The following is a 19,217-nucleotide window of genomic DNA, read 5'->3' as shown; positions in this document are numbered from 1 at the left end:
ATATGTCATGTGTACATGCTACACTAATATTATAGGTGTTCTCTATAATCTTTTTGCAATCACTCCCTCATGTATTTCATAAAACTCAGTAAACTGCAGCCCAGTACACCTGAATGATGCACTGACAATGAAAAATACCAGAAATATGAGAAAGTAGAAAATTAAATCTGAGACTTTTCATTACCATAAAGACAATAGTGATTTACCTGTAGGAAAATAATAATAATGATATATTGGTACACAGGGAAAATAATGTGTGTGTGGTATGTGCATGTGTGTGTGCATGTGCATGTGCGTGTATTTCACAGAAGCAAATTGATTGATGTATACAACGGGTTAGGAAAGAAGGATGTATTTTTTTTAAACCCAGCCAAATGAGAGAAACCTAAACCTAAAAAGTCCAAGTTTAGGACAAAACTAAAGACAATATTAACATGAGGTAAAGAACATCCAGAATGCTTTTATACACAGAAAAGCTTGTATAGACACACACACACACACACACATATATATATATATAATTTTTTTTTGGTGGTACTGGGGATGGAACCCAGTGGCATTCTACCTCTGAGCTACGCCCCAGTCCTATTTTTTTATTCTTTATTTTGAAACAAGGTCTCACTGAGTTGCAAAGGGCCTTACTAAGTAGCAGCTGAGGCTGTCCACGAACCATGATCCTGCTGTCTCAGTCTCCCAAATGCTGGGATTACAAGCATGAGCCAACATGCCTGGCTAGACTTATATTTTTAAAATTCCTTACTCCAACCTACCATCATAAGCTATAGCTATAAAATACTCAAAGCAAATTACAACTTCTTCAAACAAAGTGACAAAATTGAAATTAAAGTAATAGATATGATCTAATTGTGAGTCACTGAAAAGCAGAAATTTTGAGTGTAGAACTGAACAACTTAATTTCTGCTTTATGACTAGAAATATAAAAATTATTACTATCTTTTTTCCTTATTTATTACAGTAACACAGAAGTGTCCATGGGAGAAGAAAAAAAGGTGAGAAACCAAAAAACAAAGAGGACTTTCAGAAAGAACTATTCAGAAAACAAAGAATTGCCAAGTGTTCTTCATTCTATATCTCAAGTTTCTATTCCATCTCTTTTCCTACAAAACTTGGAGGAGCAACATCCAAATATGTGTAAAAGTATGAATATATCATGGCTAACCTGGACACTCATTGTTGGGAGGCGGGGAATGGAAAAGGGAGAGGAAGGTACTAAGCACAATTTTAATTGTATACCATTTTCAGCATGTTCCACATTAAAAAAAAAAAAAAAAAAAACTTCCTGAGAGAATATTTGTATCAACTTCAGCTTCCTCTTAACAAAAAACATGCAGTGTTGGGCCACCTGAGTCTCTGGGAAGGATGGCCTATGTTCTGAAGGTATCAATCTCCTGCCTAAAGGTATCAGTCTCCTCCATACTCTAAACCAATGGCTAGGTAGATCCAACCACAAGCAAGGGGATAACAGATGTTAACAGTACCTTCCTAAAATGTTATTGTTGTTCAAGGATTGCTGAAAAATGAACTTTTTTAGGGTAAGAACATGTAGTGACACAGAAGCCATTTCAGTGTCGGCCTGGTATGCTAATTTTTCAAAGTCAAAAGGTAAGATGAATTTAGTGAATCTATCCTTTACAACTGTTGCTGGGAACAATGTCAGACATATGGTGGCTTTTCTCTAGGTTCAATAGGGGTGTGTGTGTGTGTGTGTGTGTGTGTGTGTGTGTGTGTGTGTGTGTTTTGTGGTACTGGGGTTCCTAGAAACCTTTTTACGTCCGGGCTACACTCCCAGACCTATTTTTTATACTTTTTAAATTTGGAAACAGGGTCTCTTAAGCCAGTGCGCTGGCTTCGAACCTGTGCGATCCTCCTGTCTTTGCTTCCCAAGCGCAGGGATTACAAGCGTGCGCCACCACGCCTGGCCTAGTTTTGTGTTTTTAAAGTATAAAAAGACTATCCTGACACTAGGCTGTTAGTTTTAAATTAGACACATAGGTAATATGTAATTAACTAAAGAATAAATTCTTTTGAAATAATATATAACAAAGTGTACCCAGTTGCTAGACACATGGATCTACTGATCTGAGTATGTTCTCAATAAGTTTATTTGTCATAATCAGGTTAAGATTTATTAAGGTAGAAGATTATCTTCTTGGGCTCAACATGCATGTTTTGTTAAAGGACTTAAGATTAATCAGTAAACATGTTACAAATGTGTTGTCACCTTGAACCTGAAACAGTTTGGTAACAATGAAAATTCTCAAACAGTTTTGGAAAAACACAGAACCTTGTCTAGTCTGAAAGTGGTCACTTCCTAGTAGGAAAGGCTAGCGTGCTGTTACCAGATCTCAGTTCTCTCAGGACTAAAAGCTTTCTCAGGGTGACTCAATTTCAGATAGAAACTTCTGTCAACCTTTAATTTTATAAACCCATTTCTTTTACCACCACTGTGGTTTAAAAAAAATCCTCAAATCTTAAACCATTTTAAATTTCTATGTTGAACTATAATTGCAGATTAAAAATATAAAAAGGTTAAAGGCATGGTAGTGTACACTTGTAATTCCAGTACTTGGGAGGCTGAGACAGGATAAAAACAGATTCACGGCCAGCCTTAGCAGTAGTGAGGCCCTCTGCAACTTTATAGCACTGGGGGTGTATCTCAGTGGCAGAAGGCCCCTTGGTTCTACCCCCAATACCACAAAAAGAAACCCCCATACACAAAAATAAATGAATAAATAAAAAGGTACAATACTATGTTTGATAAAGAAAAAAGACGTGTGAAAAGATAGAAGGGATAAAAGAGGAGAAATAAAATCAAGGGCCAAGACGGGGCACAATCAAATACTCTAAAACACTCTAAATTGAACTCCATTTGCTTTTTCTCCAAGACCCTACTTCCATTTGAAAATTACTATTTTGCAGAGAACTCTGACTTCTGATGCTTTTGTAAACAATGCTTCAAAAATCAGCAGTATACATAAAATAATGTGTCAAAATAAGTATTTTAAGAGGTTACAATTAAACTTAGACTTACAATTTAAAGCTTTCATGTAAAAACATAAAAATGTCAGTTTGGAAACAATGTCAGATTGGGCTACTTCAGAACTGCATTGTGAGGTAAATTATAATTTACTGAATAATTTTTTCTTAGAGGCAAAAGGAAATTTTATTCCTAAATCATGCTCTGTTCTCCTATAATATAACACAGCCCAAGCCCTGTTGGAGAAAGACGGCACTTAGTTATTTTCAACCTTTTCATTGTGAAGTTTTTGACGAGGCCCATTATATAGACATAAGGAATGACATAATGAAACAACAGTAAGAAAAGGGAAGCGACTATTTGGAAAAACAGATATGAATAATGGACCAAGGGGAAATTAAAGAAATAAACCCTAGCGGGTACTATGATTCTGAGATATGTAACTGTATACATTTATAAATCATTAATTTTTCTATAAATTACATTTCAGAAAATTATGTATATTTTATGTAACTTAAAAGGGTACTAAGTATAAGCCACGGGAAAAAATGACTGTTGAATGACAACAAATATTAAGAGAAATAAAATATGGACAAATGGCAAGTTGTTAGGGGAAAAATGAGCTTCCTATGGACATATGCTTTTTTACTTATGAACTAATGATTTCATACACAGTGTTTGCTTTGAAAGATTCATTATGCAAAGGTGCAAAGGGTCTAGAGTCTAAGAAAACAATCTCCTCTATCCCTTAAAGATCAGGCAATTACAGCACAGCTGGTACGATAATTTCATTAATAACCTGAAGTTTAGTACATTGGTGTTGCTAATACCAAATTACAATCAGCCACAAATACTATTTCTTTCGTTTGTTAAATAGAGAATATATTATTTAATTTCTGCTTTATTTTAATTGCATTTTGCTTCATGAAAACAGAATGCAGAACAAAATCTGAAGCCTTGGAAAGACTTCCCACATATGTAATTATTGATATGCCATAGAAAAACCAGTGGCTTTTCAGTTTGTGAAGTGTAATGAGAGTTAGGATCATATCAATATGAAGTATAATCCAATGCTACAAAAAGCTGTTTCACATAAAAAGAAATGTTATTAATCTCAGCTCAGAGAGGAAAATCATATAACAGACAACAAAGAACTAAGAGAAGTTTTCATGAAAATAGATACTAACCTCAGGGTTTTATAGCTTTACAAAAATAAATCCATTGTTACCTTCCCTGGTAGATAATTTGCTAAGTTCAGAGCTGTAAAATAAATGTCTTGAACTATAAGGAGTGGGATAAGGAATGCATCCTGTACATCAATCAATTAAGTCCTACTTTACTGGCTTGTCAGATATTTTTCAGCAACTTTAAATCTAAGAATTACAGGAGCTCAAGACAGTTGGCATCTTTGGTCTCATGGACTACTTTGCCTATTCCTAAACATCTCCAGGGCACAAAACCTGCCATTTCACGTGGTAATCCATTCTGGTGCTCAGCCACCTACCTGTCAACAAGTCTACTTTACTTTTTCTCCTATCCATCTTAGCAGATCTTGCTGCACGGCTGTTTTGTTTTCCCAGATGAGCAAATCTGATGCCGCAACAACATTTCCTTTTTGTTTCTTCACTCACTAGGCTGGTTTTTATTAACCACAGAGGAAAACAGGTAATTCTAAAATGACTTTTATGTACCTTCCTGCCTTTAATCTTGAAGGAAAATTTTTCACCAGTTTTTCAATATTGTCATGAGATATAGACCCTCTTTGGTTGTGATAATTCTAATATGCAAAGGGTATTTAGGTCTTGAGGGGGAAAAGTTTAGGGATTTTTTTCTAAGAAATTATCATTTCCCCTAGTGTTTTTCCTTAAATATTTCCTTAAAATCCATAAAACTGTATCTTACCATGAATATTTATATCTGAATATCTGATCTGTCTACCCAAGTACACAAAAGAAGGGAATTATTCTGGTTTGATACATAACAGGGAATAGGCAACCACCTTTGCAAAATAATTACAAACTCTTCTATCAAATCCTGTTCAGAATTGGATGCTAGAAGAACTTATACCCGAGCCACACCAATTCGTCATCTCTCCATTTCCTGTCCCTAAAAGATAGCCACCAATCTTTAGAATTAAAGTAATAGCAAAAGACCAAGTTCCCAATAGCAGCCAAAGTGTCATTTTCTATAGAACAATCTTCCCTGTGCTTGAAATGTCTTAATTAGGGCAGGATGTTTGGCACCCCAGCTCCCTCTCCACAAATATCAACCGGGATGTCAGGTGTTGAAACTAGTGGAAATGCCCCCACACTCTTTAAAATCCCTTTTGGATGAGAGTGTTGTACTGGTAAGTGTTGAGATCCACAAAGTCGCGGTCATAATTTTGAGAGCTTCCCTGACAGAGATGGGGAGAAGCTAAATATGCTAAACAAACATGTTTCTTAACAAAACCAGTGAAGGTATAGCTGGAGTATTGTAGGTAGTTTAATTTTCACTTGGTCAATACTGTCAGTAATGAACAGCTTCTGCTTGTCAGACAAACAGGACAATTTTACAGCTTGGAGTCCAACCTATTGTAGACTCAAGGAGAGAAGAACCTGACTCAGCAGTTTCTAAAAAGTTCAATGTTCCAAGTTAGAATTCTGGAGAGGAGAAGTTGAAGACCCGAGTGTATCACTTTTAAAAAAGCTTGGATACCCCTTTTAGGGCAAAAGGAAGTAGACTGAGATTCAAAAGGACAGAAGCTAAGGAAAATCAAGAAGGAAAGAACGTAAAAGGGAGGCAAGGTCCAAGAAAATCTTGGAAGGCAACCTAAAATTCAGCCTCCCTACTGCCTGAATTCACAATTATTGTACTTATCTAAAGAGAGGTTTGGAAGTTTAGTCAAGGGGTCAGTGGAAACTCTGACCACAGTGCAGGGAGGTACAGGTGACAGCTAACCTTTGCTGGTTTTAGATGGTTCTGAGGAGATATTTCCAGTCTTCTTCTTTTTTCTTGGTATAGTTACACATTTTCGGTCAAATGTAATAGGACTATATTGAGGGAGGCTGTTGAATTTCTTTTCAAATTCTTCATCCAGCTTTGCTGAGCTATTAAAAGGGAGAAGGGAAACAATTAGTGCATGATCAAATATTTAGACCAAAAATAACACAAGATATTTTAAGATATTTCATTTAAAAACAGAGTTTGTAGGAATTAGGGCATTTTAAATAAATCTTGTATAAGAAAAAAAATATACCTTTTTAGAAATGCTTGAGAAGACTTATCAACATAGTATTCTTAGTAAATTCACATCACAAATTATGTTATTACCTTAGAAAAGTAGAAACATCACTTAAGATATTAGAATATATCTGAGGTTGGGAATGTGGCATTCTGTCATTGGCATAAGAATTTCTCACAAAGTTTAGTGCAAAGCATACTCTATTCAGTCAGTTTCTCATTCTAAAGATTCACATATATTGATATGTATTGGCAATCTTACTGTTAATGGGAATATGCTGATAGTTTTATGAGTTTGCAAAAATGTTTACTGAATGTGGGTGTGGTGGCACATGCCTGTAATCCTACTATTTGGGGGGCTGAGTCAGGAAAATCACAAGTTTGAGGACAGCTTCTGCAAGTACTGAGACTCTTATCAACCTAGCCAGACTGTTTTAAAATAAAAATAAAACAGAGCTTAGAGTGTAGCTGGAAGTTAGAATGCCTCTGTTTCAAACCCCAGTACTACAAAAAGGAAAAAAAAATGTATTTACTGACTAGTAATGACTGGTACTTGATTAAGACACCCAATTCAAATATTAAAAAAATATCTGGAGAGTTGGTTATATGAGAATAAAAACACTTAACTTGTAGAGAGGCAACACCATTTAACTTAAACCACAATAACCCAAAAATCCACCAGCAAAGTGAGGAAATCCTTGGGCTGGTACTGACAGTTTCCAAGGACCCTTGCAGCAATGGCAACATGTCTCCTGGATCCTAGGCTGGCTGCTAGCTTTCATTCAGTGAGACTTATTAACTAGGGTGCACTCTGGAAAGATGGGGGAAGTGCAGGAGAACTCTGTGATTGGTAGATGAAAAGTGGAAGGGGTATGGGAAAAAGGAGAGTTGCTTTGGTACAGCTTTTGAGAACCTCATGTGTTAGGCTTCTAGCTATGGGATGTACTTGAGATATCTCTACACAAACCATTCTCGGTTTTGGAGGAATGTACAAGAGCTGAGAAGCAGAGGTAAGAGGGTCAGCTGATCATCAGAACAGTCAACAAAATATGGTCATTACTAAGTTCTATCAAAGCAGTGAAGGGTGGAGGATGTGGTGATACTCCTCCCTTAATAAAATCAACTTTTCTTACTCAACTAAAAGAAAAAGTAATGCTGATAGAAAGTCTGATATTAATCAGCTTACTAGTATCAGAAAGCTTTCACCAAATCATAAGTTTTGTAGATACTCTGAATATCTACTGAAGACAACTGTGAAAAAGCAAACTATAACTTGTTAGGTATCTTGGGACTGGATTTGTTTGCTCTTTTGGTACTAGGGATTGAACCCATTTTACCTCTGAGCTACACCCTCAGTGTTTTTTTTATTTTGAAACAGTCTTGCTAAGTTGCTGAGGCTGGCTTTAAACCTACAATTCCGTCTCAGCCCCCTCCCTCCAGTACTAGAACTATAGATGTATGACACAACATTCTGTCTGCTTTTGGCTTTTAAAAAGAACAAATAGTCATCTATGTTTTCCTTGGAGAAGTTAAAAATTAGAACTGCTAATACTGAGGTGAATTTTCTTGGCTACATTTAACTAAGTAAATAGCATACTGAATGAAATGAAAAGGTTTAAATTGCTCATCTACAAATCTAAAGAAAACTGATAGGAACCAGCACTTCACAGTGTTCAGGCACTATCCTGGCATGTTACAAACAAGGCAAACCCTGACAGGTCAATATTTAAAGGGATAAAGGAGGAAAGAACCGTAAGGTTTACAGTTGATTTACACTACTAGGAAACATACATGTGGCTTTATGAGAAATGATTCACACATACACACCATACCAATCTCTTTTAAGAACAGGTTTTCAAAAGATGTTTCAAACTTATCCTGTTTCTCAAAGAAAACTCATAAACATCTCTCTCACATATCTTAGTTTCTGATGGGAGCATCAGAGAGAGACTTCTGCTGGGGGGGGGGTTGCTTTATCCCCCTAGCACTTCTCTAGCTCCCCTAAGTGTTTAAATTTACAAGGCATGGGTACTTCTTCCAGACGATATAGAACAGGAGGCTAAATGCTCAAGAATCACTTTTTTTCCTAAGTCTGAATTTGACAGCATCATTTGACATTGACAAGTGGGAGGATTTTCATGCCATTACTTAAGCATAATGTAAGCAAAACTAATTTGAAGAACTTCAGTCTTTTAAAATATTAGAAATGAAATGTGAAATATATAAAATTACAAATACTCTATTTTCAATAATCTTGAGGAGCCAGCCCCATGAGAGATAATTTCCAACCTCCCACTTTATGATGACCTAGAGATTCAGAATTAACCAGACTTTAAAATGCTGTAATTTCAGAGGAAAAATATTATATTATTCCACAAATAGAAATGCAAATATTATGAATAAAACAAATAAAATACACCAAATGCATAAAATTTGCATAGTTTTAAACACAGTTATGAAGAAATATGGAGAATTATTTCTATTCAATGTATTCTTTTCAAACTGGGTTAATGAGAAATCTCAAAGGATTTTTAAAACAGTACTAATGAATATGCAGATAACTTTCTTGCCAATATAAAGTATTGTATCTCTTAAATTACTAACAAAATGGTTTATATTAAGATTGTTATTCAGAGTTTTTGGTATAATATTATAAAATGATTCTTAATGATTTTATCTTGATATATGTCATTGCTTACTTAGTCCTACATTTCAATGCATAGTTAATGTTCTGAATGTTCTCTGTGGTAGGAGTACATTCAACTTAATGTTTTAATCTCAGAGCAACAGAAAACAGTTTAAACAAATCAAGGTTAGAAGTAGAAGCATAATTATATTAACCTCATATTTTCCATTATATTATTTTACAAACATGTATATACAGCTAGAAATATTAATTAGTATACATATGGCACTATAATACAAAGATAGAACATAAAATAGGCTAAATGTAAACACACTATTAAAAACCATACTAAGTTACAGATGGGAAAATGTGTCCTGATGAAAGCAGAGGATGTGCAGTATCCCCACTGTGGTATACCATGATTCAAACTCAAATCCAAATTTAAAATCTACATAAATTCTATCACACCTAAAAATATGTATGTTAGCAGAGTCATGTGATACACTTGATTTGTGTTTGTTAGGGAGCTTACGAAGGTTATGATACAGGCCAAGTACACACAAAAGCAGCAGTGAGTAATTACATTTACCTTGAAAATCCTACCACGCTGGGGTTTGTGCAGTGCAGCTGACTGCTCAAAGGCACTTACCCAAGGAGACAGTCTTCCTTTGGCTTTGTCTTCTTGAGCTTCTTGCTCCCACTGGTCCCACTCTGGCTAAATGTCCAGCTTTCTTCACTCCAACACCCTTCATGATCAGAGGAGTTTCCTTTTCCTGAGCTTCGTTTACCTAAGGAAGTCCATGAAAAAGGATGCGCTCAGTATACTGGGGTTGGGGAAATCATCTTAAGTTTCTTTACAGGTGACCGATCCACTCCTTAGATGTACTTTATGTAATACTGTTTGTAACAAGGATGATTCATGCTGGACTATCTTTAATAATAAAACAGGCCAAAAAAAAGGTAACTTATAACCTGAGATAAGTTGTCTTATCATAACTAAGCAGGTACCATAAGACTCAAGAGACAAGTTAATCACTCCCAAGTTTTCCACTTGAGAATCAGACTTAAGCAAGGAAGCCCTTTGCTGATAGATACTTTTAATTCTAAATTTTCCAAGACTCACTGGAATGACATCACTAAAGAATTATGTATTCTCAAGTTATCTTCATTCAGGGGTTATTAAACCTAAGATATGCACATCTCTTTGTCAGAATATAGCTTGGCAAGAGAGAATCTTCTCACCATATGTTATATTTTAAAATAGATTAAATTATATGAAATACTCTAGGAAATAAAGGTATACATAGTAGCTAGTTCCTGTATGCTGTCCTGTTTTAAAGAATACTTCAATTACATTTTTGGTTACCTAGTGGAGAGGGCTGCATAGAATATTTGCTTCTGGGGCTTACAGATGAAGGTCCTGCTAAATATATCTACTTCATTCAGTAAATTTCATCAATTTCAACTATCTAACCCAAAGCTCCATTATACTAATCCTTCAAAACAATGAGCCACGCCCTATCAGTAAAACAAAGAGGTTTAGTTACTGAGAAAATTTATAGACAAAGAACTACTTATGAAATGAATACAAACTCTCTTTAACAGTGCTAGAAAACAAGTAGGTAAAGCAACAAATAAATATGATAAAGAACTATACAAACATACTATTTTAATACCATATTGTTCTTTATGAAGGTTCTTTTCAACAGATCTAATGAAGAATTTCTGTCTTGTTTTTGTATTCTTTGGGGGTTTGTAGAAGTTACTTACCTCTGTCAACATTAGCTCGCAGAGAGGTGAGCATGCCCTCAGATACTAGGGTTTTATAAAGAGCACCTTTGCAAGACCTCTCGGATTTTCTGGAACCACAAGTCTCTATTTTCCTATGACAGTCACTGTCCTCAGGCTTGGCCTGTCCTGATAGGCTGGGTGGTAGGACCTCCTCTGTGGGGGGCAATGGTTCTGTTTTTATAATCTCTGGCACCTCACCAGAAATACTTTTGCTGGCAGAGATACTAATGAAATCTGGAGGTCTTGACTCTTTGGTGATGTCTGAGGATTTCTCCTTTGACATTTTCTTCTCTTTTGATTTCACTTTTTTCTTTGGTGGCTTGACATCCAAAATGTTTCCCTTGCCACTGGAAGAGGTACGGACTTTCTTACGAGGGGTTTCTCCAAGTTTGTCAACACCCCAGTCTCCTTTTGCAACGGCTTCAATGGTGTACATAACACTCTCGATGTCGGATTCCGAAGACTGCCTCTTTTTGCAGGTCTTCTTAGGTGTGGATTTATCATTTCCATGTCTATCCATTTTGCTTTTCTTCTTTTTCTTTTTTAGCTTTTCTGGTTTGTTTAATGCAGTGGGATCCTCAATGATCATAATTCCATGAGGATGGCACATGTGATCCTTTCTACTGGGAACATCACTGATTATTATCTTGCTACTGGCAGAGTAAGAAAAATCAGGGAAGTGGCTATAATTTTGATCATCCTCTAATTCTTCCTTTCTAATTTCTCTGGGGTCTTCCATTCTGATAGCCACTACATCATCCATGTGTAGCTCCTCAAAATTTCTTGGTTCCTTAGAATCTCTAATAGTTTCCTTAGCTGATTTTTCAAATTCTCCTTCTTTCTGTAACCTGGCTTCATCTGTTTTCTCCATTTTTATTTGTCTTTCTTCCTTTCCCTTCTCCAGTTCTTTAATTCTTCCGCCATCTGATTCTTTTGCTTTTGTTAGCTTTGTTTCTTCCATTTTCACTCCCTCGGATGCCAGGCACATCTAAAGAGTTAAATGAAAAGGAGAATAACACAAAACACCCTCATTATTCCATAATAATAATTAGTTTTAACTTTTCAATTCAATTCCTTTAAAAATGACCTGAATAAACTTTAAACTTTATAATAGCTAGTACACTGCTGCCAAAGTAACCTGAACAATTCAAATCAACAGAAGGCTGTAGACAATGTGATATATTCATTAAACTCTAGGTGAACATGTATCTGAATCACCATTTCCCAGCTTCAGAAGCTTTCATTATGAAAACAAGATTTAGTAGGAGGAGGGTGGGGTTCTGATTTCACAGACCCAAGTTAGTTTTTCTACCTATTAACTTCATGGCAGTCACTTAACTCATTTCCTGTGACCTCAGCATAATGAAAACCATCAACTGTAGAAGATTTTGAGAATTCTATGGGGGATGGCATACTTAGGGTAGTACTTAAGTATTCTAAAACTCCACTTAGATATTGTTTCTCATCCATTCCACGGAGAAGGGATGAGAGAAAAGGGTGTGAGGAAAATGACAGTAACTTCTACCTTGAAATCAGAAATGGTGTGATAAGCCAGGCGGGGTGGCGCATGCCTGTCATAATCCTAGTACTTGGGAGGCTGAGACAGGAGGACTGAAAGTTTGAGGTCAGCTTCATCATCTTAGACCCTATTTCAGAATAAAAATAAATAAAAATAGACTGATGGTGTAACTCAGAGGTAGAATGTTCCCTGGGTTTAATCATCAATAACCCCCCCCCCCAAAGAAAAGATTGGTATGGTGAGTCATTTAATAATTACAGAAGGTTTCTATTAGTGAACAAAACATAGATTTACAAATGCTGAGAGGAAACTCTAAAACCATGAAAACTTTGAAAGATATTTTGCTTGTTATTTTTTTCCCCCCAGTATCAGGGATGGAACCCAAGGACAATCTACCAGCCCTATTTTTAGTGTTTTTTTTTTTTTTTTAAAACAGGGTCTCACTGAGTTTCAAAGGGCCTCACTATGTAGCCAAGGCTGTTCATGAACAGTAATCCTCCCCGGTCTCCACCTTCTGAATGCTGGGATTACAAGTGTGCACAACCACACCCAGCTTGCTTGTCTGTTTTTAACTTATTTAGGTGGCAAACTCAATCTGATCTGAACCTACCTGACTATAAATTCTGATCCAAACCAACATAAAACTGTTCTATGTCTTAAACAGCTTTACTTACTATGACAATTCAGATTTTCTATTAGAATATTCATGCATTTGAATATGTACTGGAAATTACATAGAGTAAGATGTATCTAATGTAGCAGTTTTTCTAGAATCTGATAATTCTGAATAACAAAATAATCTGGTCTCAATTTGGTTAAATTTTTAAAGTCTCTACCAAAACTCCCCAAATTACTCATAGAAGATGATTAAGGGGGAAGTTGCTTTCTTTCTCTGTGGCTCCCAGGTACCCTGAAACTTCCATTTAGGCTATTTTCCAGAGGGGTAAGTTGCAGTTAATTGTATAATTAATTTTTAGTATCCTGATTTTCACTCATAAACACTTAACTGCAAACTCAAATGCCAGGCACCATGAAGGACACTAAGGATACAAAAATCAATAGGGTCAGGTTACTGCCTTTGAGGAATTTATCAAGAGGCTGATGATGCTGATTTGGCCAAGGGCAGCACATAGGAAGTCTTAGCCATAACTTACTCCATTTACTTTGCATTAGCGACTTAGAAGGGAAAGACTGTAAGGGCTTTCTGAGTCAATAAAAAAAAAAAAAATTCAAGCACCTGAGAAGGAAACAGATCTGTTTTTGAAAGTCTTCTAGCCAAAGGCAAGTTGTCAGAGATCGGTAACATTTTTAAATGAGTGATACATTGAATTAAATATCAGATGCTCTTTTGTCTCATTTTTTTTTTAGTACTTTCAATGCATGACAAATCTTTCTGGGAGAATTACAGTTATGATTAGTGAGACTGTGAATAAATTGGAGATGGGATGGGAGAGACAGACACTGCATTTTAAAAGAAATGAACATGAAAAGAGAGCCCAGCTCTTCAAAACATTCACAAGGAAGATCTGAAATGCTAAAGATTCACAACAGAGCTGTCTTTTTTAGGAACTCATATGAATTTCTAGTGATAATGAAGACTGAGAACTTTTCTTTATTAAACTTAACCAGAAGTAAGAGAAAAGTAAACATTATCTTAAAGTTAATTGTGAAACGGACATATTTGATCCTTCCTGCCCATTTTATTCTTATGGGAAAATTTATGGTATTACATCTATTTTAAAATAATTATTTTCCTTTTTGAACTATCTTGGCTCTTCATAAACTATTCCAAGTGGGCAGAGAGACTAATCCAGTCCTAGAAAGAAGGTCAGAAAGGCATCCTTAAAGCAAATTTTATGATTTTTCAACCCTTGGTGGCCTTTCAAAAGTCACGTAGGGACCTTTGTCACCCAAACACTGGTTTTTACAATGGTATGCCATCAGTCTGCATTTATACAGGTTCAACTTAGCAAACCTAATAATACTTTGCAAACTCTATTCTCTGCTTTTAATATATTTCAAAATGATCCTCATCACCCCTGATAGGATTCTACAGCTAAGAATGAAATGGAACACACGCAGACATTTACTCTGGGGACATATTCTGGGAAATAGCATAATATTTCTTGTGTAGGTAATTACACCAAACACTAGTCATGCTTTACTTCCTCCTTTCAGGCTCTTAGAAGTTTTTCTACAAATAGAGTATGCTAATCCTAAATTATAAAAAAAAAAAAAACCAATTATATCGCTGGAGACGAAATTATAAAACAAACACCTCTGAATTAAAAACCACCAATCTTTTCACTAACCAAAAACTGAAATGAGACTCTCAGAGTTGGGTGTCTAAAGGTAGCCTTCTCAATGAAATAATCATTCTACTACAATCTTCCTAAGAGTTATTTTTTGTGCAAAAGACAGTGAATGCATTATTTGATTAGAGTGCAGTTCTGTTTGAATTATATTTTTTACTACTGAGCAAAAACTGACCACCCTGTTAGTTTTAGTTCCTGAAGTGAGAATAGGATTTACTGGGAAGAACTGGGTTCATACAGACAAAAGTGGCTCAGTGAGCTATGGAACTTAAGACTTGAGACCACAGGAGGAAACAAAGGCCAAGAAATGGATAACAAGAAGCAAGTACAACTGTAAAGGGCATAGTTTAGCTGGGTTGGGGAAATGTACAAGTCAACTTATCAAATTCTTAAATGATGCTCCTAGTCATCCTGTAATATACCACATAAGAGGCAACACTATTTGTCATTTGGTACAGATAACTAGATTTCTTTTAATGTGGAGCAGAGATGAACTCTTTTTAAAATATATCACACTTGGATTATATTGGGTCAATTATAATCCCAAATTCCTTTACCCAAATAATATGTTGAGAAACTTGGTTTCTCTTATTGTATATTTCCACAATTTATTTTTTTGTATCTTGAGGCAAGACTTCACTTTTCCTTATAAAGTTTATCCTTTCATTATTGGAATTATCAGATGGGTGTGGTGGCACACACCTGTAATACCAGTACTTGGGAGGCTGAGTTAGGGAGGAGGTTTGAGGAGGACAGCTTTAGCAATTTAGCAAGACTCTTGGCAATCTAGTAAGACTGTCTCAAAGAAAAAAAATTAAGAACTGGGGGCTCTAGAGGTGTAACTCCAAAGCAAAGTGCCCCTGGGTTTAATTATCAGTACCACAAAATTTGAATTATCTTCCAGCTTTGTGTTACATAAGCCTTCCTTCCTTCCTTCCCTCCTTCCTTCCTTCCTTGTTTTTGGGGGGCGGTATTGGGGATGGAACCCAGGGGCATTCTACCTCCAAGCCACACCCCCAGTCATATTTCTTATTCTTTATTTTGAAACAAGGACTCACTAAGTTGCAGAGGGCCTCACTAAGTAGCTGTGGCTGTCCACAAATCTGTGATCTTCCAGTCTCAGCCTCCAAGTACTGGGTTACAATGTGTGCCACCATGCCTGGCTTTAGATATGCAGGTAAAGCTTTATTATTTTTTTTTCCAGTAATGAAGATTGAACTCAGGCGTAATCTACTCACTGAACTAAAACCCCAAAACTTGTGACTCTCCTGCCCCAGCTTCCTGAAGTAGCTAGGATTACATGCATGTGCCACCATGCCTGGCTAGAATTACTTTTTTAAAGTCTTTACCTAAATCTTTAGTAAAAATTCTTAGTAGAACACAGCATTCTGGCAAACTTTTACATCTTTTTTCACTGGGTATATTTTGAACATTAATAAACTTCAGCAACCTAAGAATGTTTTATAATCTCTATATTCCTCTGATTTTGCTCAGAGGGATATAAGATTATCTACTCTAAGTCCTTCTGAAATCTCTATACAGTGATACAGTATGCCAACAGCATTCTCTTAGCCTGTTTTATAACCAACCACAACCATAACAAATAGGTGAAAATTAGACTGGCTTATATACTATGCAGTGTCTAACGAGGCAAACAAAACAAAACAAAACAAAATTAAAAAAAAAACAACTAGCAGAAAAATTTTAATGCAGGGAATATACTGTTACACAGGTCATGAAAAACTAAGATGCCTACATTGAAAGTGATAAGGCAACCAACCCAGGGGTTCACAACAGGAGGGAGCTAGAATAGACATAAATAAAGAATGCTAAAAGATGTGTGCATGTCTGCCTCTGCCATCTTGTACTCTATTAAGATGTCTGACTAAAATGCACCAATTTAAAAAAAATGCTGCTGAAGCTCAGGGTCCAAGTCCCTAGTGGAAGATGGACTCATGGTGGGTCTATCAGGAGGAAGCCAGGACTTGGAAGACATGCTATCTTTGCTTAACTCTGACACCCCCCATCCCTTCCCCAACAAACTCTCAATTCTCTCTTCCTCCAACTCCCTCCCTAATCTCCCACTGTGTTTCCACTGGGTGAATGGGTAGGGGAAGCTGGGGACAGAGAGTAGAGGAAAGGCAGTTGGCAGCCATTGGGAATATACGGCAGCAAGCAAAGCAAGCTGACTCTTGGGTAGTACAAGGGACAATGGCCTTTGTCAGAGAAATGAAAATTTCCCAGTTTTCATCTTCTATGATTTCAAACATTACTGGAAAATTTTCAAATGTTCCTAGAAATTAAGAGTCTTCATTTTTAGGAATCAGGTTACCTCTTTTGAAAATTAGAATAAAAATTTTCCCTGTTTGTTCTTACTGGGTTCTACTTTCTACAACTCAAAAAATTTACAAGTGAGACAAATCTCATTTGCAAAGTCTTGCAATATCCTACAATCTGATTTCTTTTCTGTAGGAAACCTGAATTAGTATACTAAGACCATGTTACTTGAGCTTTTTCTAACTGATTTAATATATACTTACCTTTTTTCGCTTATATTTTATGCCCCCCCCCTCGTGGTACTGGGGATTGAACCCAGAGGCATTCTACCTCCAAGCTCTATCCCAATCCTATTTTTTATTCTTTATTTTGAAACAGGGTCTCACTGAGTTGCAGAGGGCCTCACTAAATAGTTGAGGCTGTCCTTGAACCTGGATCCTCCTGTCTCAGCCTCCGAATGCTGAGATTATAAGTGTGCACCACCACGCCTGGCTTATACTTTGTTTTGAACATAATTTTCCTTATCACCTCCCTATGATGGTCACAAAACCACAATTTTGCATTCTCTTGTTGTTTTTTTTTTTATAAGTTTTACCTCCTCTAGTCTATATATACAGCCAATTTCTTTTTATCACTAGTTCTAAACAGTTAAAAATAGCCCTATGGTTTATCTGTAATTTTAAAATATTTTTCTCCTAATCAATCCCATTCTTTTGTATTCACCTTTAGTTGTTATACAAAGTTCATATTCTTTTACAAATGAATTTATTAGTGTTTACAAATAACAATTTGACAAAATCCTTCTCATTTTCCCCCCAAGATGTTTGCATGTGTGCAACAGAAGCATGTGTAAGTGGAGAGACAGGCTGACTCTCTCACAGATCATGGGCCTTATTTCAATTTAGTGACTATTAGCATGTGAAGTTCCTATATTTCTTACAATTTATTTTTCCTTAAGTCTAAATAATATATTTGACTCTATAAAGCATTCTCAGTCTAACACATTCTTGTTCTAAGCATCTTCTTACCTAAGTACCTCATGTTCCTGTCGATTACTACAAAACTCACTAAAGATTAATTCTGTGACTTCCGTTTTTGATACTTATTACCTTGCCATATTAGGATTTCCATGTGACACAATAAGAACCTGGGAATAGTTATGGATGTAGCAAATTCTATATGGAGAGGCAGTTTCCTAAGGCCTCTGCCTTAGGAGCCCAATTGCCCAGGACTGCAAAGTGAGCTCTGACATCAACTAGCTATGTTGGTGGGCGAGGTCTCTGCCAAGTAAGATTATTCATCATTTCTCTACACCTTTGAGTGCCTCAGTTTCTCAATCTATAAAATATGAATGTTAATATTTCTTGTCATGGGAATACTGTGAGGTACAATGAGTTGTACAGGTATAGCAGTTAAAGTAGTGCCTAGGTACTGTACAAAACCCCCAAAATATTGTGATAACCATCCTTTGAGGCCTTATGCCAGAGACTAAATCATAGAATAATATTAGTATCATTACTAGTAGTAATACTCATGTTAGTATCATCAATAGCATGTCTTAGTCCTGATGGACTAATTGCTTTGCTCTATTTTTTTTTTTATTCTAGGGTTGAGTGATTCTATAGTGCTAAAAAAAAGCATACGAAACACAATTAAGTAGGAAGATCTCAAATTAGTTAGATTTTAGGAAGCAACCTTAAAAAATACACAAGGAAGCTCAAAACTACTTTTAAGGCCAAATATACTTATATCTACTTTTGGTACATATATACACATTTTAGTGGAACTTAGGAGTGTGCAAACACTCTACATCACATGCACATGCATAGAGGTGCCCAAAGGCAATCCACAGCAGGCATAAGAGATTACAAATCAATGTGAACTGAAAAGAATAAAACTGCATTATAGAAAACACAGAATGACTATTACTAATTTAGTCAAGATGCCCTTTAATAGAAGGTTGGTTATTAACCAGGCCCTAAATAGTACAGGACACAGTAAATGACAATTTATTCTTCTATTATTATTTTAAATCGAGCAATAACCTTCTTTCAAAGTAAGAAAAGAAAATCATCTGGATACCTTCCAGGGGTGGAATTCCCATGACTGCATTCAAAGAAGTTAAAAGGTTAATGTTTAAGTCAAATTATGGGCATTATATTGTTGATATTTATTGTCTATTTTCTCAGATACTGCTCTATTATTTATAACTATAACTCAGAGACATAAAATGTATTGTTCACCTTTGTATTCTCCAAGAATATCCTCCAACCTTTTAAAAAGAAGGCATTCAACAGATAATTGTGTTAAATTGAATGGTTCATTAGTTCTTAGGTAACTGATGAGTCTATAATGCATTCTGATTCAAACCAGGAGAGAGTTACTTTACAAGTCTATTAAAAAAAAATACTAATTATGACCATGATACTGCCAGGCCTAGATCAGCAATCACAGTGTCTTTAAGTTATA

The 19,217-nt window shown here is 35.9% G+C and overlaps 1 protein-coding gene across 3 annotated transcripts in view; it reads right to left on the bottom strand.

The window, feature by feature from the left end:
* The window catches only part of BBX (BBX high mobility group box domain containing), a gene marked incomplete at both ends in the record, with an annotated part of 105,862 nt that overhangs the window by 29,967 nt on the left and 56,678 nt on the right, over positions 1–19,217 (bottom strand). For all 3 annotated transcript variants that reach the window (XM_080695892.1, XM_080695890.1, XM_080695891.1), the window contains 3 exons: positions 5,939–6,087; positions 9,496–9,634; positions 10,617–11,625. In XM_080695892.1, coding sequence (XP_080552018.1) covers positions 5,939–6,087; positions 9,496–9,634; positions 10,617–11,625 — 1,297 coding nt within the window. The remainder of the gene's footprint in view (positions 1–5,938; positions 6,088–9,495; positions 9,635–10,616; positions 11,626–19,217) is intronic.

The sequence above is a fragment of the Muscardinus avellanarius genome (genome assembly GCF_963383645.1).
Source record: "Muscardinus avellanarius genome assembly, chromosome: 5".
NCBI lineage: Eukaryota > Metazoa > Chordata > Mammalia > Rodentia > Gliridae > Muscardinus > Muscardinus avellanarius.
The sequence above is the reverse complement of the archived record's forward strand: the minus strand, read 5'-3'. Positions and strand labels throughout refer to the sequence as shown.